The sequence below is a fragment of the Doryrhamphus excisus genome, chromosome 9 (assembly GCF_030265055.1).
Source record: "Doryrhamphus excisus isolate RoL2022-K1 chromosome 9, RoL_Dexc_1.0, whole genome shotgun sequence".
Taxonomy (NCBI): domain Eukaryota; kingdom Metazoa; phylum Chordata; class Actinopteri; order Syngnathiformes; family Syngnathidae; genus Doryrhamphus; species Doryrhamphus excisus.
Genome location: NC_080474.1, coordinates 17,607,079 through 17,634,123, shown reverse-complemented (window position 1 = coordinate 17,634,123; position 27,045 = coordinate 17,607,079). Strand labels below are relative to the sequence as shown.

Genomic DNA, 27,045 nt, shown 5'->3' with positions numbered 1-27,045 from the left:
CCCCTACATAGTACTATTCGATGAAAGTGATACTGCTATTTTATCCTCCAGACATCTCATCATGCTTCCTTATATTGATGAGAACAGAGTTGGAGTTTATGGAAAGGTAAGATAGTTATAGCTCCATTACCTTCTCTTTTTCATGTTCCCTGTAAAATATTCTAAATCTTTGTGTTTTTTAGGCATACGGAGGTTTTCTCACATCAATCCTGCTGCTATCCTACAACTCAATATTTAGCTGTGGCATAGCAGTAGCTCCTATAACAAACTGGAAGCTACATGGTAAGAGATTAAGGCATATAATGTGTTAATAATTGTGTTTACTTTGTTCTTTGCTTGTTTAATCATATATACTGTAAAATATTTGCAATACACTCTTAATTCACAAAATAATCATCAACATTACTGTTCAGTAGCTTGGTAGCATGTTAAGCTAGTGACGCCTGTATCTTATGTGATTCCATAAACATAAACAAAGACTATATGGGTGTTATTTTACGTCTACCGGCGTCTAATGTTGAAGTTCATATTTCCTTATGCTCAAACTACAAAAATATTCAATTTTTTAATAAAGAATCCTACTTCACGGAAATTCACATATCACAGTTGGGTCGCTAACCATTTAACCAAGATAAATGAGTGTATAGACTGGTCATATATTTCATCTCATTTCATATTATCGGCAAACTGTATTTGTATATAACTGGGTAAAATTGTTGATTTGTTAATACTTGGGTTGTTTATATTGTTTATTTTTTATCTTGTGTATTTTGTACTGCTTAACTGATCCTGTACTCTTGCTGCTGTGCAATGCAAATTTCCCCACTGAGGGATGAATAAAGGCATATCTTCTCTTATCTTATCTTATCTTATCTTATGAGGGATGACTTATACATAAACCCAGTTTTCTTTTCTTCCTTTTAAAGGGTCTGCCCTTTCTGAGAAATATTTTGGATTTCCCGAGCAAGAAAATCGCAAGTGTGAGGTACAATATAGTAATACTGTATTTCATGTGTCACTTTCTGCTATTAAAGCATGTAGCGCCACCCTCAGGATTCAAGGACATCGTACAGGTGCGGTCAATTGTCTTTTAATTCAGGGAAAAAAGGGAATCTCCAAGGAGCAGATGTCACAAGTTCAGTAAAAAATCCAAAAAATAATGACGCCACGAGCAGAGAGTCCCAACTAAACTGAATAGTAGCCTGATGGTTTGCCCGAGTGGTTAGCATGCAGGCCTCAAAGCTAGGAGACCGGAATTCAATTCCACCCTCGGCCATCTCTGTGTGGAGTTTGCATGTTCACCCCGTGCATGCAAGGGTTTTCCCAAGGACTCCGGTTTTCCTCCCACATTCCAAAAACATGCTAGGTTAATTGGCGACTCCAAATTGTCCATAGGTATGAATGTGAGTGTGAATGGTTGTTTGTCCATATGTGCCCTGTGATTGGCTGGCCACCAGTCCAGGGTTTACCCCGCCTCTTGCCTGAAGACAGCTGGGATAGGCTCCAGCACGCCCACGATCGGAAACAAAATCACAGGTATCGCACATCACTAAGAAGAATCCAAACTAACCCAAAAAGACCAATTTTGCGTTTCAGTAAAAAAGCTTCAAAACTTCATGTATTACATTTTTACAAGCACTTTCTTTCCAATGTTTTAGAAAAATCAGTTTCCAGACTGCAAATTCATCTCCTAAAAATTGTGTGTTTACTTGATATTAAATTTGTCATGCATATCTGTGTACGACCAACTGTTGTTTCCTTTATCTGGCAGGTTTCCAGCCTACTCCGTAACATCAGTGGACCGGGTCCATTGAAATTCCTTATCATCCATGGCACAGCAGATGGTGAGTGCAGCTACAGGTGCAGACCCAGGAGAGATTGTACTGTACGGGAATCACACTGTCCATGTGGCGTAGTGTTTTGTGGAATACATTGAACCTTAAATTGCTTCTGAGAGTTTGGCACAAACCTTCCCTTTTTTCATTTGCGTCATAAGTTCAGTCAGCAATAAACTTTTCAAGCTAAACATTTTAAAAATATAACCGGACTGTGGGGAAAAAAGATGGAATCGAACTTAGTTGCAAAAACATCCATACTAGGTACCATAAAATAAAATTTCCGGTGTATAAGCCGCTAATCAGTGTGACTAATTTACTGAATTCAAATCCTGTGGCATCTCCTTTGCTTTAAAACTACGATTTTTTAAAATAAATACTGTTCAAAACAGTCTGACTCACAATGTCATCTTATTAAGAACACTTTTCTGAGAACTCTAAACTCATCACACAGTAACTTAACACAAAAAGATATCCCTCAGAAATATACAAACATGTACCAAAAAAAAAAAGTATTTTAAATGGGACCTATTTTGATCATTTTTTGTCTCTTTGCATTGAGTTCCTGACTCTTATACAGCAGCAACACAGAAACTAACACAGAAAGCTTTCTAGATCGTCCAGAATCTGCACCTATTCCAGTTGTATTTCCTTGTTTTTTTTTTGCTTCCCGCGAAAACGGTTTGTTTTAATTTATTCCACCGACGCCCCACCTCCAGGCCTGCGTTATGAATGTGATTGTGAACGGTTGTTAGTATTGTCACGGTCGGTTTTGAGAGCTTTAAGGTTCGACCCCGGGATGCAGAGAGCAGGACCAAATGCAGGTAAATAATATTTATTTTAGCAATAATTGCAGCAGAAGGAAAAGCAACTCGGGTAGCAGACGGACAAACAACAATGATCCCACACAGGGAGAAGCACACACCTGAACTAAATACCAACACAAATTAGGGACAGGTGTGGATGATTGGGGCAACCAAGGAAGTCAGGGCAAAGTAGGAAGTTCCTTACAAAATAAGGGTGTCAAAAACGAAAACTAAACCCCAGACAGGGAACACAAGTATACTGTAAACGTGACTGACGATTGGCTGACGACCAATCCAGTATGTAGATATGATATAAATGACAAATATACTCTACCATCAATAAATTTTATTAATTTGGCCTAATACACTTTTTTTATTTGCGGTGTACAAGTATGTTAGTCCCATTGACTGAGAATATGCTACATGGTGAATTATACAAGTGTTTATTTTCTCTTGTTTCGTAGCTACTGTTCATTTCCAACATTCTGCTGAGTTGATTCGCCACCTGTCTGCATCCAATCAGAACTACACTCTCCAGGTAATGTTTATGGTGCTACTTAACTGGAGAAAAAGTTAAATAATGTGAAGTATAGAATGTGCATTCAGAAGACAAAACAACCTATGCAAAGACGACTATACCAACTGTTTTTAACCAGCCACCACCTGAAAACATCTTGTTGTTTAGCAGCTTAGCTGGGAGGGATTCAGACATCTGTGCTATCAGTCAGGTTTTTCAATTCATCTCTGTGTTTGGTCTCGTATTGTCGATTCAAATTACAGGTCCATCTGCTCTCCGCAAAATAAACACACAACTTTAACCGCAGACTTCACTAAGTATAAATTATTTTGTTAAAATCTCTGAAAGTAAAGGATAAACTTTTTTTATGCGGGCTGGTCAGAACCCGACATGGCCTCTTTAGATCTGCTCTGAAATGTTATTTGTGTCAATTTGTTATTTTACCCAGATTTTCCCAGATGAAGGACACGTTATTGCATCCGTCAAGAGCCAGCGTTACATGTTGAACTCAGTGGTCGCATTTTTTAAGGATTGCTTTGAGGAGGAGATTTCCGACCAACAGACATCTAAAGATGACGACTGAAGATGAGATGGAGAACATCCTGCAGTGAGACTGTCTTCCATGACTCTAGCACCCGGTTGCATGAACCAGCGTGGAGATATTGGACCTTTGCTTTCCTGAAGGGCTGACCTACCGAGGCAACCGTGAGAGAACATGTATGCAGACACATCAGTATTCCTCTCTTGATAAGTTAAAAATTAACAATTGACAAAGGGACTATATAATGTTAAAATCGAATTCTCTCATGCTTGACCATGCTCTATTATTAGTCATATTGAATACAAGTAATATGTAGTATTGGTACACAAAACATTGATGATACTTTACCTTACGTTACATTACATTATCTGTGCTGGACAGGCTCACTTTTACCACTACCAATTCATTCATTCATTCATTCATTCATGGGGGGGGGGGATTGGGGGGGGGGGGGGTGCTGGAGCGTATCCCAGCTGTCTTCTTGACTGGTCGCACGGCACATATAAACAAACAACCATTCACACTCACATTCATACCTATGGACAATTTGGAGTCGCCAATTAACCTAGCATGTTTTTATGGAATGTTGGAGGAAACCGGAGTACCCGGAGAAAACCCACTCATGCACGGGGAGAACATGCAAATTCCACACAGAGAAGGCAAGGGTGGAATTGAACCCGGAACGAATTACAAATTTACGATTAAGCTAAAAATGTGCTAAGAGTAACCACTGTTCGAATATGTAATATGTGAAAGTGAAGTCTGTTCAGCATAAAAGTATTTATTGTAAGCATTACTTCAAATTTAATCGTCCCTCACCACTTTCCTGTTCAGATTTCAAGGTTTCATCAAACTCACTCCGTTGGCTTGTTCTTAATGCCTGCACATTCCACACCCATTGTCCATGGTCTTACCTGGATTTGTCTTCAAACCCCCCTCATAAATTGGTCAGTTTTCCAAGTTAATCTGGCCTTGCTCCACAATGGAATCACAACATGACACCAAAATGAAAAATAACTCACAAAGAAGGTTTGAAGGTGGAACATCTTCAACCAAGAGTCCAGGTTCCTCAATTCAACCTTTAAAGGTTTATCTTCTCCAATTACTGCAATTGAGCCCATCAGGCGCTGTACCGACTTAATACACATTTGTTTGTTATTGATCTATTTATTTAGAACCATGACTAGAGGACAATCACAACAACCCTGACATCACGACCTCACCCGTTTCCCTTCTTAAAACGGCAAGAAAAAAAGTGACCACGTGTTACAAAATTCATTTTAAGTAAAACAAACAAAAAATAATAATAACAACAGGGAAACCATACCAGAAAGAAAAAATATACAACAGATTCATGTCAAATTAATTGATCCCCGAAAAACTTTCCATGAGATTGAACATCTCAAAAATATATTTATGTACACACTCTTCTGTATTGTACTGTACAAAACCTGACACGTTCCCAGTAGACACCCCCCGCCCCCATCCTAATACCTCTACTTCAGTGTACTTCCATGTACAGTATGTGTTCTTTGAACAGCATCCTGAAGGACTCATGTGCACCACTTTTGATTTTTCATGAAACACCCTACCAAGATGGAACATACTGCAAAAATGATGAATGTGTTTATTTTCGTCACATGGAATTCATAACAACTTCATTGTGAACACACAGCAGACTTTAGCAGTTTTAGCATCTTTTTTAAAGATTCTAAAAAGACTGCAACGCTATGTCTCAAACACCTGAGTTGACATTGGTTTACATGACGCCGCTAATGCAAAACTACTGCTGCCAGTAAGATATCGTACAGTATGTTGAACATTGCAAGGCATTGTACATTTCTACACAAAACCTCTGTACAATCGACGTGACTGGATAATAACCAGTGAAGGATTTCAGTGGGAATCGCACTTATTTGGCATTAGTCAGGGTGTAACGGTACATGTATGGGTTTCCCCCACCCGCGTGAAATACATAAAGTCATAATTTGACGTCTGATTGGGAGAGGCAGGTGAAGTAGAACCTCATGTGTCATAATGAAGAAAAATACTTAAAATAAATACATTTCTCAATTAAGATGTATTATAAATGTATTTTCTTATGTCAAAATCACTGAATTCGCACATTGATATTTAACTCACACAGTCTCACACAGATTAAGTGTGCACACTGAGCCTCTGAGTGCACTTCAGCGAGTGCATATTTATGTTTTTGTCAGCATGTGGCTGATATAATTGCAGCAACATTTATAATACACCATGGCATTCTACAGCCTACTGAGCCTCTGAGTGCACTTCAGTGAGTGCAGATTTGTGTTTTTGTCAGCAGGGGGCTGATGTAATTGCAGCAACATTCATAATACACCGTCACATTCTACATACTATGTAATTGTGACATCATTACTCTTGCTCGTCAGAACAATAACAAAGAGAACCGAGGCGCAACAGTACTCCCCTCACTCTGAAGGGGCCGGGGTGTGCTTGTCACTGCTGTACTACTACCCTAGAGAGGAAAAGCCAGTTTTTTTTTAACAGATGCACCACTCCAGCTAGATTTAGCAACAAGTCAAATGCATTAAGATATTTTTACATTATATTTGACTTCATGTAGCCATTTTTATGCTAGAAAATGCTTATTTTTTGGGGGAAAAAATGCATACGATTTACATACTTAACTGTCACTGATACCCAACCGCGATGCTGGCGTACCGTTACACCCCAAGTAGTCGAGGAGCATTTTTTTAGGACAATACCGTAGTACTCTCATGATAAGAAATGAATCCCACCTCCGATTACCAGTGCAATGTATTTACTATAAAGTTGGTAGATTGTTAATGTTATGCAAAACTTGTGATTCTAATGGAATTCTACTGAAAGCCATTTGCCCGTTGACTTTAAAATACTACTTTTTTTTTTCCTCTGTGTTTTTTCAGTCACACGTTCACTCACAATGTCAGCTCATGAAGAAAATACTGTGCTTAACCGTTTGTCGACTATTGAGAAATATGTACATATTTCATGACTATACCGTGAATCGCAGTACAACAACAACGGAAGATGTGAGATCAAAAGTGTTCGTTTGTTGTTCCCAAGTGCTACCACAGGAGAAACGAGGGTGTTACAAGGGGATGGAAATCACAAAGGGGAATCGAGCATGCACTTGGATTGTGTCGATGACAAATGATGAAGAGTGTTCGAGTGTGCTTCGCCGTGAAATTATTTTACGCCAAAAGGTCATTTCCTGACTCGGTCCCAGCAGTAAAAAGTGTCACCGTCATCCTAGATGTCCGTACGATGTCTCTTGTCCTGTCCGTAGCGAACTCTTGGTCCAAAAGCAAAAGGCTTCACTCCATCTTCCGAAAACCTGACGTCTGACCCTAAAAAGAGTCATTTTACTCCTCTTCTTCTTCTTCGTCATCAGTCAGTGGCAGTAACTCCTCCCTCAGGCAGTCTCTGTAGAAGCTGATGAGAGTGGCATACAGGTGCTGGTGGCTCTGATGTGACAGGAAGTGACCTTCGTCTGGGTAGAGCTGGTGGGAAGAAGACACAATGGGATTCTATTCAAAACATCTGGAGGCCAGATGGGTCGGGTAGGACCTTTTCGCTTTTTCTTACTTTTGTGTTGGCCTTGATATTTCATCTTAAAAACTGTTACCGCTTTACCTATTTATGTTTGGTTTTTTTTACGCCTAAAATTATGCATTTTTGGCCTAAGTTGCACAAGGCCAAAAATGCATAATTTTGTAAGTAGTTTAATACATAAATAAGAATTTTGTAGTTTGTGAAATAAATTACTCCCCAAAAATGCGACTTATACTCCAGTGCGATTTATGTATGTTTTTTTTTTTTTTTTACACCTAGTTATGCATTTTTGGCCTAAGTTCCACAAGGCCAAAAATGCATAATTTTGTAAGTAGTTTAAGACATAAATAAAAATTTTCTAGTTTGTATTATGCATTTTTGCACAACTTTTTTGCACAAGTTGCACAAGGCCAAAAATGCACAATTAGGTGTAAAAAAAAAAAAAACATGCATAAATCGCACTGGAGTATAAGTCGCATTTTTGGGGAGTAATTTATTTTACAAACTACAAAATTCTTATTTATTTATTATTATTTATTTATTTAAATTGCGCAAGGCCAAAAATGCATAATTAGGTGTAAAAAAAAACCATACATAAATCGCACTGGAGTATAAGTCGCATTTTTGGTAATTTATTTGATAAATTATTTGACCGAAACATTACGTCATCTTGGAAGAGTCCAGAAAATATACTATATGTATATTTTAATCCCGAGGTACAGCAGGTGTTCCGTGATGCTCACCTGCATGGAGTAGTTTGCTCCAACTTTCACCAGGCTCTTGACAAGCTCAGCAGTATGTTGAAAGTGGATGTTTGCTGCAAATAGCAAAAGATGTCAACGCAGTTCAGCCTCATTGCACAATTAAAATACGTCAAATTTTGCACGCATATTTCATCAGAGAATGCTTTTCCTCTGAAAATCCCTGCATCCATTTAGATAAGCCGCTTCCCTTTTATTTTTTTTTTGATTAAAACAATTTGCCTCGTTACCTTTTCAGGATTGCTTGCTTCTTTGTACTCGGCCGCGATGCTCAAAAGATTCAGCATATTCATTTCCGCACAATTTAGTTTCACTTACCATCTGCGGTGGCGTGCACAAGCATCAGTGTCTGCTCTCGTAGCGCGTGAACATTCTGCAGCACACTGGAGAACTGGAAAGGTAATGAGAAATACATATTAGAAAAGTTGACTTGGGAGGAAATGAAAATCTTTATGTTGGAAAGAAACTGCACAGAAAAATAAAGAGAACACTTACTATCACACATTAATTAAATATTCCACTTGAAAACACAATAACATTAATCGATATCATAATATTTTCATAATAGTGACACAATGGGATCATTTTCTGGCTGCTTCACATTTTTAAAATCATGTTATGAATATTCTGAGTCCAAACCAGAACTTCAGCTTTGGGGTTTTAATCAGTGGCTAATTACAAGCTGTTTCCAAATGACTGACAGCCAGATGACAGGAAGTGGTGAATACCCACCTGGTATCTGCTGTCATCCTGTGTCGGCATGCCAAGGTAACGCTCGGAGAAGGCGGATGCTACGGAAATGACAAATGATACATTCTTAACAGCCCAGCTGATAGGAAAAGTTTTACATATTTGAAATACTAGATTCCTTGCTGCCTCCCATGTGTTTCATATCATAACATGAATATGCACATGAATACTGAAATATCTGCATGATGAAATTGTAGCCTTACTGTCACTTCCTGTTTGAAAACAACACATTGCTGGGGCAGGTGAACGCCATCAGCAATTATAATCAACATTGATGAATCAGTCACCCTTCATAGACCACCTTGCTGCTCCATTCCTAATAATAATAATAATATAATAATAATAATAATATTCCTAATAATCAAATAATAATAATCAAATCAAATCAACTTTAGGGTTAGGGTTAGGGTTAGGATTAGGGCCACCTTTGGGGCCGTCCACCCGGGCCCCCCGACTCCGACAGACGGGCGGACCCCCACATCAAAGGGAGGAACCCCCAGCCGGAGTTAAAAGCTAACACTGGAGTTAAAAGCTAAAGACTAAAAACATAAAATAGGACTAAAATTGTAAAAACGTAAGAAAAGTTTAAAATATTCGTTAAAAGCCTGATTAAAAAGGTGTGTCTTTAATCTTCTTTAAAAAATATCAACAGGCGGCACGGCGGTCGAGTGGTTAGCACACAGACCTCACAGCTAGGACACCAGGGTTCAATTCCACCCTCGGCCATCTCTGTGTGGAGTTTGCATGTTCTCCCCGTGCATGTGTGGGTTTTCTCCGGGTACTCCGGTTTCCTCCCACATTCCAAAAACATGCTAGGTTAATTGGCAACTCCAAATTGTCCATAGGTATGAATGTGAGTGTGAATGGTTGTTTGTCTATATGTGCCCTGTGATTGGCTGGCCACCACCCCGCCTCTCGCCCAAAGACAATGAATGAATGAATGAACTGTGTGGTACAACATTTGACTGAATAATGTGTTATGAGAGATTTTATCCTTACCATACAATTTCCAGTCCGTCACAGGCGATATTGCACATGCACATTTGAATAGACTATCTGTAGACTTGAGCATCATTAATGAAATGTAGGCTCCATATCCCTGAAAGGAAGGAAAACAAAGACAGTGTATGTTTAAATTATTGTTGCAGGATGGAGGAAAAAATGCCTTCTGGTTGTTTTCTTAGTATCATTAATGTGAAAATCACCTCACCTTTCCAAAAACTGCTATCCGAGTCTTATCAATGTATGGAAACCTCATCATATATCTGTAACAATAAAACAATAACAGGTATAGTATATGAGTTTGGGATTTAAGCACAACACAAATATCGGTTTAATTTTAAATGACATTTGTTTAAATAAGCACTGTTACACCCGCAAAACTTTTTTCCGTTTTCATTTTTTTTAGAATTCTGTTTCTTACATTTTACACAAATTTTTACCATCAAAGCGTATGAGCTTCATGAGTCAGTGACTAAAATTCCTGTTAATTAAAAGCAAAATCCTTACATTTATTGATGCAATAATGAAAAATAATCAATAATATTATATATAATAATAATAATAATAATAATAATCAATGGACTGATTGTAGCCCGGAGAAGTACCAAAGTTGTTGTACATGTCACACTAACATCAGCGTTAGTTGTATATATTAAATGTCCAACCCAACATATTAAAAACAAACATTGTATTGACAAGAACAGCCAACATACTCTACTGCTGCTATCTGGTCCTGAACGTCCACAGTGCCCAGTCGCTGGTGGACCTCATGAAGAACCCTCTGACCCTGGAAGCCGCTGCCCCGCCCATCCAGACGAGCCACAATGACATTGTCCGAACTGACCAGCACCGAATCCCAACTGAGGCTGAAACGGTCACTCACAGCCTGATCACCAGGGGCGCCATCACTAGAAAATGGAATAAAACTCATCATGGTGAATTCACACCAGATGCGTATAGTGTACGTCATGTCCGCCTAGCGTTTTACCTGCATAGATTTAGAAAGCTCAATTTGTATCACCTCGTACTTTGTACTTCGGTATGTGACAATAAAAATAAAAAAAACAAAAAAAAACAAAAAAAAAAAACTAAACTATATTAGGGTTTTTTCTCCGGGTACTCCGGTTTCCTCCCACATTCCTAAAACATGCTAGGTTAATTGGCGACTCCAAATTGTCCATAGGTATGAATGTGAGTGTGAATGGTTGTTTGTCTATATGTGCCCTGTGATTGGCTGGCCACCAGTCCAGGGTGTACCCCGCCTCTCGCCCGAAGACAGCTGGGATAGGCTCCAGCAACCCCCCGCGGCCCTCGTGAGGAAAAACGGTAGAAAATGACTGAATGAAAGCAGGAAGTGAACAAATGTAACAGTTACTGATTGTAAAAGTACCAGATGGAGAGGTAGGATTTAATAAGCTTTGCTTCTTCCTACTCCTTTTGGACATGTAGAACTGTGAACTGATTATGTGATGCATTCAATTGTAATCTGAAAAGCAAAAGTGTTACCAAGTACCAGAAGCTGTTTTTCTGGTGTTTATTGTACCGCTATGATGCTGAATTTACATGTAAACCCATCAAAAATAGAATTTGGAGTCATGTAAAAACATTTTGGGCTCAAATGAACAAGAAAATACATTGTCCACAAGGTCATTGAATCCACCCAACAATAGATCCAAGGTATGCCCATAAAAACCAACACAAATTATTGCCCGACTACTATAAAACTATGCTCAGCAATAGTCATTTACTGGGATGAAAACAATAAAACTAGCTAATAGGAGACCAAATAAACCACTTGTTACTTCCTTATTGTGCTTTGTGAAGTTATATTTAAGGTGTGTTTAAGGTGTGCGCGCTTATCAATAGCACATTATGTGCCAGCATACGTACATGACCAAGAGGAGCCCATAGTGACTTGAATCCGAGAAATCGGGTGGATATGAGATCTTCAATGGTAAATCTGTACAAAGGATAAAAAGAGAAGCCAAACATATGAGAAATTATACGTACTATTCAGAAAGCATTATAAGAGCCTTTACTTTATTCTCACCGAAATGTTCAATGGAAACAGTCCTGAAGTCCGTCTGCTGGATCCTTTTGTAGTTCAAGGCTGCCCTCAGCAATGAGTTGTTCTCAAGAATATAGTAATCTGGAAAAGGAAGGGGAATGTGCTGCAATGTAATGGACAGTTCACTGCAGATAAGATGGAAATTGCTGGTACCCGTACACCAAAGTTAGAAATTCCCACAAAAATCACTGGAATAAGTAGTATTATCGTGGATGGAAATTAGGCATTGTTCAATAAAACTAACTCGGGAATCTGGCCTGGACAAAAATGACAAAAAAAAAACTTATCCGGTGATATGATACGTATCACAATATATCACGATACTGTAAACAAGGCAATATTTTTTTTGTTTTTCTTGTAGTTAAAGATTATTTCCTGGAAAAACTGAATTACACCAGCAATATGCACTTACTAAACATATTTTTATTCCATTAGAATAATATGTTATGCTGTATCACAAACTTTCCTCTGTAAAAACTTAAAATGTAGCATTTGGATAAATAAAGCTTTAACATCCAGCTTTAAATTTACAAAAAAAAAACATTAAAAAAATAATTAAATTATGTCTCAAGATCCTGCTCAAATGTTCACATTCTATTAGCTGTGAAAAAATATAGATAATATAATATAGTATATATAATATATATGTAATGTATATATAATATAGAGTATACAGTCCCTGACCTATCCACCATCAGAAGAGTATTTTTGTGGAACAAAGTAACTAACATTAGTAAAAAGTCCTTTTAGGATGCTTGAAATAAACATTATTTAACAAAATAGTGATATCAATTTGAAAAACAAAATACTGCAATATCATAGTACTACTTTTGTAGTATACAAAAGGACCTTCACATTGCTTGCAAGCGGCAGGTCCTCATGGTGTCTCGCTAAGTGGACTTGCAGATTTGTCGTGTTTCCCGAATACTTTATTCGGGCACGACACATTTTACAAACAGCATGGGTTTTGTCAATTTTCTGCAATTTTTATCGCAAAGTATCGCGATATATCGGCGAAACGATATTTTCTTACACCCCTAAGTTAGACTCCAGGTATTTTGTCTCGCTAATTGGACTCGCAGATTTGTTGTGTTTCCCGAATACTTTATTCGGGCATGACACATTTTACAAACGGCATGGGTTTTGTCAATTTTCTGCAATTTCTATCGCGAAATATCGCGAAATATCGTGAAATATCGCGAAATATCGCGATATATCGGCGAAACGATATTTTCTTACACCCCTAAGTTAGACTCCAGGTATTTTTGGGTCCAATCCTCATAAGCAAACTACTTCAGCTCTCTCAGGGTTGATGTGGGCCTTCCCCAACCTGCATGATTCTGCCCTTTTCCACACATTTTCTATTGGATTTAATTAAGGGCTCATAGAACGCCACTTCAGAATCAGCCAATGTTTCGCCCCTTATTCATCTTCGAGTGTTTTTGGTTCAATGTCCTCTTGGAGGACTCGCGACCTGCAACTGAAACCAACAAATGTGCCTCCATAATGTTTGTATCCCACACAGATTAAAGATACCCTGCGTCATATGTAACAAACATTAAATCTCGTCCATGTTTCCCAGTCGTTTGGTGTTCTTTTCTCTGTTTGCTTCATTTTTCTGTCTGTAAACATACTTCTTACTTGACAAAGAGCTCCAGATTTGTCTACCAGACGCTTTGTATCATGTAGTCAATATGCATTTTTGGCAAATTCTAGTATTTTTATGAGTTAATTTGATCAGTTTGGAATTATTTTAGTGACCATTGTGGGTTTAGAAGGATACCAACTATTGTATTTATGTCTGTTGTGATGATGTGAAGGTTAATGGTTTGGAAACTGAATAAATCCCTGCACTCCAAATGAAAATACGTAAATGTGGCAGTCCTAAATTTTACACATTTCTTTAAACCTGAACACCCGATCCCAAAGACGTATTTATATGTATTCGAATTGGAAACAAATGCACATTTGTTCTACTGTGCATAAATTGAATCTGAATATTCATGCTTTAGTATTTGGGCCCTTGCAATTTAGTGCATTTTTGTGAAAAATGTATATACTAAAACCAAAAATAAGCTGTTTCAATGTGACCATAAGTTGTTACTGGAATCAGCTATCAGATTCACGCGTTGACGAGTAGACCAGCATGGCAACTTTAAAGGGACATGGAAGACAGATTACGCTCAGATGCATTTAGCATGTTTCCTCCAAGAGCGTATAATGGCAATTAAACGGAGACAAGATTATCGGAGCTGAATCTTATCTAATAATTACAACAGTTACTTCTACTGCAAAAAAAACGTTGATCCAAAATTGCAGGAAGGCGTCACCACATGAGCATATTCTAGGCAATATTAGCGTTTCACAAATGGCCGTATCAATTACTCGGTACACAATGGTACACTTATTTCAATATTGAACAATTGCTCTCTGGTTCTACCATATCTTACTTATTGTGTGGAAATATGGGGTAATATCTATAAAAGCAATCTTCACTCGCTAAATGTACTGCAAAAAAGGCCAGTAAGGATAATTCAGAATGCCGACTACAAAGAACATACTAACTCCTTATTTCTAAAATCACAAATACTTCAACTTGCTGATATAGTTCATCTTCAAACAGCTAAAATAATGCATAAGGCTAAAAATAACCAATTAGCTAAAAATGTCATCCAATACTTCTCTACAAGAGAGGAGAAATATGATCTTAGGGAAGAAGTACATTTGAAACACTTCAGAAAAAAAAATTAATTAAACAAATTAAAAAAAAAAACTTAAACTATATTAGGAAAGCAGGATATATCACTATATGGACAGTTACTATGGTACCCATTATATTTGTACATTTGTTATCATTGTATGGTCATATCACCTCGTACTTAAAAAAACAAAACCTGAAACTGTATTATGGAAAGCAGGAAGTGAACAAATGTAACAGTTACTGATTGTAAAAGTACCAGATGGAGGGGTATTTTTTTATTTTAAAAATTAAAAAAACATTTAAAAAATAATAAAAAAATACCCCTCCATTAAAAAAAAATAAAAATAAATTAAAAATAAAATAATACAAATTAATAAAAAAACGTAAATTATCATAGGAAAGCAGGAAGTGAACAAATGTAACAGTTACTGATTGTAAAAGTACCAGATGGAGGGGTAGGATTTAATAAGCTTTGCTTCTTCCTACTCCTTTTGGACATGTGGAACTGTGAACTGATTATGTGATGCATTCAATTGTAATCTGATGCATGTTCAAATGAAATTAAACCATTACCATTACCATTAAAACTTCCACAAATACCAGGGATCCACTTTGCGTGTTATAGTAGGGGAAGTAAAGGCTTCTGGAACGGATTAATGACGTTGACCAAGGTTCAAACGCATTACATAAATATTATTATCACTAAGTAAAGTCAGGGAACAAATACTTTACATAACATTGACTTGAGAGCTGTTTGTTATTTATTTCTCTTACTTGAGCTATTAAGGCTGTGCAAGATGACTGCAGGCGCTCCAGGACCTGCAATGAAAAACAACAGGGGTGTCATTTTGCCATTTCAATGAAATCTCTTATGACACATGTTCAGTGAAGAGGTGTGCAGTACAAGGCCAGCCAGGAAGAGTTCTATTCCGAGACTCTTCCCTTTATTATATACAGGATTAAATGCGCTGCACCGATTTTACATTCATCGCTTTCATGGTACCAACTGTAGCACCTACTTTATTTATTTTCTCATTATCTTTTGGCAAGTTCTATTTGCTTTGACCTTCTTAATGCCTACTTGTGTCACAATGAAATGGATTCATTATGTCCGTGCACCTGCATGAAAACGTTCATATTATTAAAATCATCTTATGAGTGGGATTATACCAGCTGATGAAAACAGGGTTTACAAACAGGTGAGCTTGGTCAAGTAAACTTTCTTTCAATTTTATTGCGTTAGGGAAAGGGGACATTGATATAGTCCAATAAATCATTACACCAAAGGTCGGATGCTTCTGAGTATGAAGCGCTTTCAACTGCCAAAATAAATTGAAACACAAAGTCAGGAGTCATCCTCGACTGAAGAAGCCACTCATAACACAATATTACTACCTGAAAGTAATTATACACCATTAAGTTTATAATTGCCTTCATTCTAGGCCTCTTATTTTTAACTAAGCCCAAATGGATTTCAAAATGCAATCATTTCTGGTAGGACGATCCTGACATGACATGATCCTCATACCTTCGTTACACTAGAGCAAGGGTCTCAAACATGCGGCCCGCGGGCCAAATGTGGCCCGCAGGATACTAATTTGAGGCCCCCGCCTTGATATGAAAGTTTAATGTTAGTGCGGCCCGTATGGTATCATGTACCCAGAAAAAATTATTACGTTTGATTAATGTTCATATTAAAGGTTAAATAACTGTTAATAGTTATCCTCCCTATCCGTGTGGAAGTGGTAAGTTTTTGGCTATTTAAGTTTAAAGGAAATAACTTGAAGGCTACCGTTTAGGTCGCTAGCTCTCTAGTTTGCGAGTTAGCATGTGTCTCAAGACCCTGCAGTTGCGCAATATGTTGTAAATAAAAAAAAGTATAAATGTGACTATAGTCGTGTTTTGTCATGTCTACAGGGCTCTAATAATGCTTTGTTAATTTTAATCTGAAAAAAATAATTTGTCTACCCACCAAGTATATGTGGTTTCTTAAGTTTTTATTATTTGCCGTTTTATTATTATTATTATTATTATATTTATTTATTTATTACTGATTGATTTTCTTTATTCTTGATTTGTTTATTTATTTTTCATCTTATTTTGTGTAGAAAAATAAAAAGTAAGATATTTGAGAACAGTGGAATGTTTTATCAGAGCTTTTATTGTAGAAAATCGGAACCAAAGCGAAGTTTTTTTAATTTTTTTGTTTTTAATAAATGCGTTTTTTTTGTTGTTTTTTTTTTGGAAAACCTGAGCTCCAGTGGCCCCCAAGTAAATTGAGTTTGAGACCCCTGCACTAGAGGTAGAATGAGCCGGAATTACACTGCATCAGTCGGTTCGTGCCATCGTTTACTTTATACTACGTATAAAGGTCATGAGCAAAACATTTTAGTATTTTTGACTGGGTATTGTTGACATGACACTCTCTTGGTGCTCTCTGTTTGATGGTACAACACATTTGTTGTGTTCCTACCTTTTTGTCATCAACCGTGGCTTGGTGAACTTTAAATATTATGGTCTCTTGCTCCACCTCTGCTCTTTCAAAAAACAACCACTTCCACATCACAGAGCTACTTTATTTCAGTGCATAAGCTCCATTGATCTGAGATGTGAAAGCTATAGATAAGATATCAGGTATCATTCAGTTATTGAGAGTGACAACAAACATCTTCTGACCACAAGATACTTTTGCCAGCTTGAGTCACAATTTACACCGTCATCAGACATACTGTATGTACCGTTTTTTCCGGACTATAAGTCGCACTTTTTTTTTAATAGGTTGGCTGTTCCTGCGACTTATACTCCAGAGCGACTTATAAATGAAAAAACTGTTTGTGTTACATAAACACTGGACACCTTTTCTGTTCACGTTTATTTTTTGTGTAGCTGAATAACCATTGTGTTAGCATATCTGTTCTCTATTCTTTTATTGTTAAACTTGCCTTCCGAGAGGACGTAAAGTCTATTTTAGTCAAGTTTGTAAAATAAATTATCCGCAAAAAGTGCGACTTATGTATGTTGTTTTTTTTTACCTAATCATGCATTTCTGGCCTTGTGCGACTTATACTCCGGAGCAACTTATAGTCCAGAAAATGCGGTATTTGGTTGATTTTTAGATTTTATGTATTAAGACACAACAATTCAGCCTGTTCTCTGCTCTTTTATTGTTAGAACTTGCCTTCCAAGAGGATGTAATGTCTGTTTTGTAAAATAAATTACCCGCAAAAAGTGCGACTTATACTCCAGTGCGACTTATGTATGTTTTTTTTCTACCTAATTATGCACTTTTGGCTTTGTGCGACTTATGCTGCGGAGCGACTTATAGTCCAGAAAATACGGTATTTATATGGAATGGTTTGACCTGTATCTAACTAAGATTTGCTGAAAATACAATTATAACAAAGACATTCAAATTGAAATGAAAGGATGCTGAAGTATCTTACAATTTAGTTGATTTAGTAGAATGAATTTAGAATTGAAATGCATTTGATTTAGTTGAATTTAGTACACCTACCTTTACAGTGGAGGATAATGTGCTGGTATGTGGGGCTCAGGACAGCATCGAAATACAAACAGTGGGCCTTATTTAGCTCACATGTTAAACACCATCGTGGGAACAATCCTACTGTTTTAACACTGAAAGAGAAGAACAGATAAATGACTTAGACAAAAGGCTACAACTTAAAGCAGAATATAGATAACGGTGCTAAAGTGGAACAATGTGCTGAAGCAGACAAAATCCAGCCATGGCATAACTAAGTAAAAATGAACATTCTGAAAAGAATACTGAAAATGATAACCTACAGAAGCTCATAAAGTAAATTTAGTCATTGCGCACATCATTATTAGCATTATCTTTACATACAGGCGGTCTTCGTTTTATAGACGTTTCATGGTTACAATGCACTTCCATAATTTATTAATACTGTACAAATGAAAGTGGGGCAGAAGGACTTCACTTTTGTTGCATGAAAAAATTAGACATTGTAAAAAGAACACAAATGGTACAGTTATGGAACAAAAATGTTTAGACCACCTTTGTTTCTTTAGTTTCCTGTTCATTTTAATGCCTGGTGCAGCTCAAGGTACATTTGTTGGGATACATATATTGATGACAATAAATATAGCTAATTTGAGTTTGATTTAAGGGCTAATTGCTAGTCGTTTTCATGGTTTTCTTGATAATAACCAAAACTGAATTGCTGCACGGTGACTGAGTGGCTCTCACACTGGCCACACAACTAGGAGACACAGGTTCGATTCCCCACTCGGGAATCTCTGTGTGGAGTTTGCATGCATGGGTTTTCTGCTAAAACATGCTCGGTTAATTGGCAACTCCAAATTGTCGAAGGCGTGCTGGAGCCTATCCCAGCTGTCTTCATGCGAGAGGCGGGGTACACCCTGGACTGGCCACCAGCCAATCACTGGGCACATATAGACAAACAACCATTCACACTCACATTCAATTTGGAGTGGCTAATTAACCTAGCATGTTTTTGGAATGTGGGAGGAAACCGGAGTACCCGGAGAAAACCCACGCATGCACGGGGAGAACATGCAAACTCCACACAGAGATGCCAGAGCGGGGAATCGAACCCTGGTCTCCTTCCTGTGTGGCCTGCGCGCTAACCACTAGGACGCTAGCCCTGAAAAATACAATTATATAAAAAAAATTTATGGCCTTGAACTTTTTTTTAACAAAAAAAATATTTTTAAAAATGCTAAAATGGATATAATCTGCAATCATTTTACAAGAATGAAGTCAAAATATTTTTTTAAAAAAGGTACAATCTAAGAAGAAAAAAATCTTAATTTCAGAAACCAAGATTGACACGCTTTAAAAATTTTTATGGCCTTGAACTTTTTTTTAACAAAAAAAATATTTTTAAAAATGCTAAAATGGATATAATATGTAATCATTTTACAAGAATAAAGTCAAAATATTTTTTAAAAAAAAGGTACAATCTAAGAAGAAAAAAAAATCTTAATTTCAGAAACCAAGATTGACACGCAGCACCACACATTTTGACCAACAACAAAAAAAAGACTGAAAAGCTGAATACTGTGACTTCACATGTGCATTGCATTATGCAGACATAATAATACACAATTTGAAATACAAGGGGGCCTCTTGTATTATCAAAAAACAAAATTGTATTGTAAAAAGAATCCAAACGAACCTGTATAGTTGCCGCCTTCGTGGTGAACCCTCCGTACTGAGAAAATAACTACAGCAAAACAAAACAAACAAAGCAACACATCTTTTTAAACAAATTAGCATCCTAATACAACATTGTTATCAAATCTGAGTCATAGAAAAACATATTGCTGTTTCTCCATTCATTGAAAAACTCACAGATTGTCAGTGTTTTCATCATAGCCAAGGATCTTTGTCACTTCCCAGTTTCCTGATGTTAAATGTCGGACTTCATTTTGATCCGCTCGGAACTGATATGACATGAAAATAGACACGTTATGATTGCATTGATTTCATGAAACATTAGAGATTATGCATCATGCATTTTTGCTTTATAGCTCAGTGTCATAGTTTGGGCCACATGACCAGCTGTAAGTCAGATTTATAGACAGAATTTCTCCCCGCATTTTAAGGCTTTGAGGAGGTCCAATTTGGTAACCTTAGTATTGGGTCTCTGCTTTTGCAGAAGATATAGTTCTATTGGCTTCGTCAGGCCGCAATCATCAACCAGAGTGGAGCGGTTTGCAGCCGGGATAAGAATCACATTCATGTCTGAGACCGTGGTGCTCAACTGTAAAAGGCTGGAGGGATGAGATTGTGCTCCAATTGGAAGAGTTCAAGTATGTTGGTGTCTTGTTCACAAGTGACGGACAAATCGAGTGTGAGGTTGACATGCGGATCAATGTATGAGAGTGATGATTTACATGAGTTGCGGTTCGTGACCAAAATAATACATGTAGCCGAAATCTGTTTGGCAGGTTTTCACAGCACTATCATGGCACAAAACACTGGAGACACTGAAATAGCATAACAAAATGTAGACCTGTGTGGTGAACATCGCAATGTGAAGAAACTCTCCACGTCCTCCCTGTTTAACTGGAACGGTCAAGAAGTATCTTTTGCCATCTTTGGAGAATACTGGTTCTTGGTTCTACAGAAAACAAAGCAAATTATGCTTTCAGATATCTTCCAAACTTCCTGTTTAACAACACACAATTAGTAACGTTAAAAAAGTGAACAAAAACAATGTTATTTATAAATATACGGTGTGGACATTGAAAGGGTGAATGAAAATAAATTTCTGGGGATCACAATAGATGAAAATATGAGCTGGAAACCTCATATTACAAATATACAACATAAGGTGGCCAGAAATATTTCAATATTAAACAAAACAAAATTTGTTCTCAATCAGAAATCACTCCACACTCTTTATTGCTCTCTGGTTCTACCATATCTTACTTATTGTGTGGAAATATGGGCTAATAACTATAAAAGCAATTTTCACTCGCTAAATGTCCTGCAAAAAAGGCCAGTAAGGATAATTCATAATGCCGCCTACACAGAACATACTAACTCCTTATTTCTAAAATCACAAATACTTAAACATGCTGATATAGTTCATCTTTAAACAGCGAAAATAATGCATAAGGCTAAAAATAACCAATTAGCTAAAAATGTCATCCAATACTTCTCTACAAGAGAGGAGAAATATGATCTCAGGGAAGAAGTACATTTGAAACACTTATATGCTAGGACTACGTTAAAAAGCCATAGCATTTCAGTATGTGGAATCAAACTATGGAATGGATTGAGTAAGACCCTCAAACAATGCCCAACGATGAGCCAATTCAAGAAACAACACAAGCAGTTGATGTTTGCTAAATACAAGGATGAAGAGTCTTGAACCAGTCATGATGTGCTATACATATCACTATATTGACACTTACTATGGTACACATTATGTCATTGGATGGTCATATCCATATAGGTGCATTATTAAAAAAAAACAAAAAGGAAAAGCGGTAGAAAATGAATGAATGAATGAATGAAAAAACCCTTAAACTGTATTATGGAAAGCAGGAAGTGAACAAATGTAACAGTTACTGATTGTAAAAGTACCAGATGGAGGGGTAGGATTTAATAAGCTTTGCTTCTTCCTACTCCTTTTGGACATGTGGAACTGTGAACTGATTATGTGATGCATTCAATTGTAATCTGATGCATGTTCAAATGAAATAAAACCATTACCATATTTTCCTTGTTGTCCATACGTTAAAGTGTACTGACAATTTTACACTGGTCATAGAAATGTTGTATTATATCATAAAAGGTTTTCCACCCAATTGCAAAATAAGTCATTCCTACACTGTCCACTTTGGTATAATGTTTCATTAATGTAAATGATATTAGATTCATAGAGTCCAAGGAATACGAAATGAGACTGAGTTTGAATCACAATGTGTAAAGGTCCCTTGGTTGATTTCCAATCAAGTACAGCATCTTACACATTACCAAGTCAGCAACAATTCCCAAGAGTTTATGCTCTGTTTAAGTTGCCACAGAATGATGATGCAGTCTTGCAGATGCTCCCTGTAGCTGCCGCCAGTGAGGCCATTTAAAAAAAAAAAATGTACCTATTCTATATGTACAAAAAAATAAATAAACCAAACCAAAGCAAGATTAAAAGTCTTTAAAATGACTTATACAAGTCAACCGAACATCCTACACAAGCCCCCGGAGGTTATACAATACACAATCACAAGGCTGAGTTTGGATCGTAATGTGAAAAGGCCTCTGAATAAATTTCCAGTCGATATGAAGAAGTACGATATCTTCGGCATTACCATGCCAGCCACAAACAAACAGTGGACTTAAACTGCCGAGCTCGCTGAGCACACTAAGCGGGCAAACATCCCCAGCTGCAGGGCTATAGGATCAAATCCATCTATCCATTTGCTACACTGTCCCCACTAAGGTTCTCCGATATCGACTCAAATCCGTTCTTTCTATTTTTTTTTTTATTCACGATATGAGGAATATCATGACAGATAATGTTGTGACCTGCTGTCGGATATTCTAACTCCAATTCCATCTAATGTCAACTTTATTTCTCCTCAGCTCAGATCATTAAATTCTGCTGCAAGACATACGGGCTTTTAGCTTCTCTCTGGGAATTTATCAGCTTCATTATCCATCAGTCCTCCACCGCAGGAAAGTCAACAAAGTCAAGAGAGTCTCAATTTCATCTATTTATAGGAATGATGGGATGACATTGCGGTAAGTCCGTCGGCGCTCGAGTGTTTGCATCATCAGAAGTAGGAAATCCAGTTCTACTCCGCAATCTGTCTGTTCTGTGTACTTCTGTGCAGACCCCCCTCACATCCCTTGCTGGCGTAAGCATACTTGGACAATAAAGCTGATTCTCATTCTGAGAAGGCCCGGAATGTAAGAACTCAATGTCGTCTAAAGGTTACCTGTTTGGAAAGCCAGAGTTCAGAAGTTTCTTCGTGTCTCTGAAAAAGACATAATGCAAAGTGTCAGGCACAAAGTTTAACTTTCTGTATACAAACTCATTGATTACTTAGAGTAGCCATTGTTTTGCCGAGGATTATATTCCCTGTTGGAATTCGTATTCCAAACCAATAACAGCAGCAGGTTGCTATAGTGTGTCTACACGTATTTGTAAGTTGTGTATTATTATGTCCAAAGTCTACAACGTTAGTAACAAACTGCAACGCACATGTGAAGTCACGGTATTCAGCTTTTCAGTCTTTTTTTTGTTGTTGGTCAAAATGTGTGGTGCTGCGTGTCAATCTTGGTTTCTGAAATTAAGATTTTTTCTTCTTAGATTGTAGCTTTTTTTTAATATTTTGACTTTATTCTTGTAAAATGATTGCAGATTATTTCCATTTTAGCATTTTTTTAAGGCCATACAAATTTTTTATGTAATTGTATTTTTTCAGGGCTAGCATCCTAGTGGTTAGCGTGCAGGCCACACAGGTAGGAGACTGGGATTCGATTCCCCGCTCGGGCATTAGGTTAATTGGTTATTTGGCAATTTCAAATTGTCCATAGGTATGAATGTGAGTGTGAATGGTTGTTTGTCTATATGTGTCCTGTGATTGGCTGTCGTGTTTGGGTGTACCCCACCTCTCGTCCGAAGACAACTGGGATAGGCTCCAGCATTATCTCGACCCTTGTGAGGATAAGTGGTAATAAATGAATAAATGAATGAATGAATGTATTTTTTCAATACATATTGATTTTAGGCTGCACGGCGGTCCAGTGGTTAGCACGCAGACCTGACACCTAGAAGACCATGGTTCAATTCCACCCTCGGCGATCTCTGTGTGGAGTTTGCATGTTCTCCCCGTGCATGCGTGGGTTTTCTCCGGGTACTCCGGTTTCCTCCCACATTCCAAAAACATGCTAGGTTAATTAGCGACTCCAAATTGTCCATAGGTATGAATGTGAGTGTGAATGGTTGTTTGTCTATATGTGCCCTGTGATTGGCTGGCGACCAGTCCAAGGTTTAAACCGCCTCTCACCGGAAGACAGCTGGGATAGGCTCCAGCACCCTCATGAGGAAACACGGTAGAAAATGAATGAATATTGATTTTTCACATAATTTACCAACTTCAGCAACAACAAAATCAGAAGAGCCATTTGAGAGCTTCCTTTTAGAAGCCAATCCAAAAGACACAGCTCCCTTAAAAGAGCTGAAATTCCCTTTATGAGTTAACACTACATGTTCACTGATACTATAATTTAATCACAAAAAGCATGTGTGTTAATCAGACCCTTGAGATGTCAAACACTATGTAATTATGGTGTACACGTTTAAAAAGCTGATTTTAACTAAATGAATGCAATAATTGTTTCTTTACTGCGTGCCAATGGAGTGAATGGTACTTTCTTTTGTCTTCATTGCAATTTCAGAACATTTTCATGGTGTTTGAGGTCTTCCTACCATAACACAGGCTCCTGTCGTGGTGTCACACACGGTCAGGATGGAAATGTTCTGAGCCCGGTTCAACCACCTGACAGCTGTATGGATTTTACTGATCCATTTCACCATGGTCACATAATGTTCCCTGGGGGGGTGGAAAAAATGGTCATTACAACACCTTGTTCTCTCATGCTGTAATTTGATAATAGATATAGTAACTATCATTTCTTTGTCATCTTTATATGTATAAAGGAGAGAAATGGAGCTCTTCTCACCGTAGTTTGAGGCTGTCTGGAGGCATGAGCTCCAATGTGTGGGTCGGCCCATAAAGATTGACAACAAAAAGCTTCACCACAGGATTGGGTTGGCCTGCCTGCATGGAGTACCAACAGTCAATGCTTTAATAAAAAACCTTAAAATGAAAGAAAAAAATAACTCCTCCCATTTTGTGTGGCTGTGGTACATTTTTGACTTCTTATTTTCCCCACTCTGAAATGTTAATATCAACATATAATACATAAAAGATAGCTACAATGTAAAGTTTCCCAAAGAACAGGCACATATAAACAATCACAGAAAACTTCCATCAGGGATGGTTGTTATTTGTTGGTGAGTGTTGCATCATGTTTAAGGACCGGAGGTACTATACACAACTGGTTTGTCAGTGGATAAATACTTTTCCTGCTTCCTCTCAGATTGACAGTGATGGACAGTGACAGCTCTGCACTTCCTCCTTTGAAAAAGAGTCTGAGTTGTTGTCACTTTTTTTTTTTTCAACTTTCTGCCTTCAATTACTGTCCTGCTCCCACTCAAAGTCTGAACAGATCATTCCTCCCCCACATCATGCAACTTTTCAACACAACAGTGTATTATGTATTATTGAAGTGATCTGCTGGGTATTTATTTATTTAGTTATTATCTTGCTTTGTTTTATTTTTAACTGTTTATCTCTCAAACTTGAGCTTGAGGCTGGCTACCAACATCTCATAATTAAAAATATAGCTACTAGAATACTGACAAATTACCTTGGGGTATGGATACTGCTTTCCTTTGGGGTATGTCATCCCCGTGAAGCGAGGCAAAGCCATGTTGGGCACCAGACTGTCGTTAAGGACCAGGAAGGCTAACCTCTCCCCATCAGGTGACCACCAGTGGGCCACATGAGTCTGAAGGATCTCCTCTGAAGGAACATAGTGATCTTTCATTATCACAATTCTTAACTCGCTTTCATTTGAGGAATGTTTTTCAAATGTAAGGCTTATGCAACCATTATGCAGGTAAAGACATTTTTTTAATTAATGTCTAAATAAATGTTCATATTTTTTACTACTGATTTGTACAAATTATTTTTTAAGTTTACCCCCTCACAAATATATGAACAGTTTATTGCGGTTTATTGCAACATTACTTATTTTCCCTAATGTATAGTAGCACCTTGGTTTTTGTTATTAATTACTTACAAAAGATCAGACAAAAACTGATTTTTTTTTTCCACAGGAAATAATGTAACTAATTAATCCGTTCCAGACACCCAAAAATATGACTCATCAATACATTTATGGGGGATTATTATCAACAATGTGAAAGATAAATCACAATTGTGAAATGAACATAAAATGTTTTACCTTCATTCGTTTGCAAAAACGGTAAAGGGAAGAGAGGGAATTCAGGAAGGTTCTTTCTTGAATTAAATCGTGTTTCTCATCTTTTTTTTATCAAATTACCGGCAAGAGTAACTTTCTTTAGCAGTCACAAGCAATAAAAAGGTAGGATACTTTGTTTGGCCTCAAAATGATACAGTACAAGGCAAGTAATAGCTTCTTATGTGCATTACAGTACAATAACTAAGACATTGTTTGAAAACCAGGGGCAAATTTTAGCCAAAACTAAATCATACGAAAACTTGGGACATTCAAAGACTGAAATGTACCTTCGTAAAGCCAGTCAGCAATCCCATTGAAGATGAGCCCCTCCTTCCCCGAGGACGTCAGCCTGAGGGAGTTGCTCTTTACATCTGACTGGTAATATATATTGTTTTCAAATATGTAAATCTGTAAAGAGAAAGAAAATCATGATGTGATTGACAACTGAAATTCAATCATTCATTCATTTTCTACCGCTTATCCCAGGGGTGGGCAAACTACGGCCCGGGGGCCACATCCGGCCCGCCAAGTGTTTCAATATGGCCCGCCTGTTTTTTCCAAATATTTCATTTGAACTCAACATACAACCTGGCATCGTGGCTTGGGCCAATTTTTTGATGGTTGAGGTAGCTGCTTTATCAATTTTGTTATTTGATGTGGTCTGTTACAAAATGCTCCTGTAAAAAGGGACACAAGCACATAATAATAATAATAATAATAATGTTGTCAATAATGATAATAATACTACTATTATATTAATATTGTTGTTAATAATATTAATATAATAATGGTAGTAATATTGTTAATATAACAAAATAATAATAATACTACTAATAATATAATAACATTACTATAACTAATAATAATAATAATTCTAATAAAAATAACAATAATAATAATAATAATACAT

The 27,045-nt window shown here is 37.2% G+C and overlaps 2 protein-coding genes across 10 annotated transcripts in view; one reads left to right on the top strand and one right to left on the bottom strand.

Moving 5' to 3' along the window:
- The window catches only part of LOC131136221 (inactive dipeptidyl peptidase 10-like), a 32,923-nt gene extending 28,813 nt beyond the window's left edge, over positions 1-4,110 (top strand). For 7 of the 8 annotated variants that reach the window (XM_058082842.1, XM_058082841.1, XM_058082836.1 and 4 more), the window contains 6 exons: positions 52-106; positions 183-282; positions 927-985; positions 1,772-1,844; positions 3,106-3,179; positions 3,607-4,110. In XM_058082842.1, the coding sequence (XP_057938825.1) occupies positions 52-106; positions 183-282; positions 927-985; positions 1,772-1,844; positions 3,106-3,179; positions 3,607-3,741 (496 nt within the window). In that variant the 3' untranslated portion in view covers positions 3,742-4,110. The remainder of the gene's footprint in view (positions 1-51; positions 107-182; positions 283-926; positions 986-1,771; positions 1,845-3,105; positions 3,180-3,606) is intronic. The other variant, XM_058082837.1, reaches the window with a different exon arrangement.
- Positions 4,111-4,503: 393 nt separating this feature from the next.
- LOC131136222 (inactive dipeptidyl peptidase 10-like) overlaps positions 4,504-27,045 on the bottom strand; it is a 95,194-nt gene continuing 72,652 nt past the window's right edge. For both annotated transcript variants that reach the window (XM_058082843.1, XM_058082844.1), the window contains exons 8-26: positions 26,423-26,543; positions 25,518-25,672; positions 24,768-24,865; positions 24,514-24,637; positions 23,018-23,056; positions 20,584-20,691; positions 19,920-20,011; positions 19,744-19,791; positions 18,078-18,199; positions 15,338-15,382; positions 11,845-11,943; positions 11,685-11,754; positions 10,508-10,702; positions 10,003-10,057; positions 9,792-9,891; positions 8,775-8,833; positions 8,361-8,433; positions 8,025-8,098; positions 4,504-7,229 (exon numbers count right to left, since the gene is read on the bottom strand). In XM_058082843.1, coding sequence (XP_057938826.1) covers positions 7,092-7,229; positions 8,025-8,098; positions 8,361-8,433; positions 8,775-8,833; positions 9,792-9,891; positions 10,003-10,057; positions 10,508-10,702; positions 11,685-11,754; positions 11,845-11,943; positions 15,338-15,382; positions 18,078-18,199; positions 19,744-19,791; positions 19,920-20,011; positions 20,584-20,691; positions 23,018-23,056; positions 24,514-24,637; positions 24,768-24,865; positions 25,518-25,672; positions 26,423-26,543 — 1,815 coding nt within the window. In that variant the 3' untranslated portion in view covers positions 4,504-7,091. The remainder of the gene's footprint in view (positions 7,230-8,024; positions 8,099-8,360; positions 8,434-8,774; positions 8,834-9,791; positions 9,892-10,002; positions 10,058-10,507; positions 10,703-11,684; positions 11,755-11,844; positions 11,944-15,337; positions 15,383-18,077; positions 18,200-19,743; positions 19,792-19,919; positions 20,012-20,583; positions 20,692-23,017; positions 23,057-24,513; positions 24,638-24,767; positions 24,866-25,517; positions 25,673-26,422; positions 26,544-27,045) is intronic.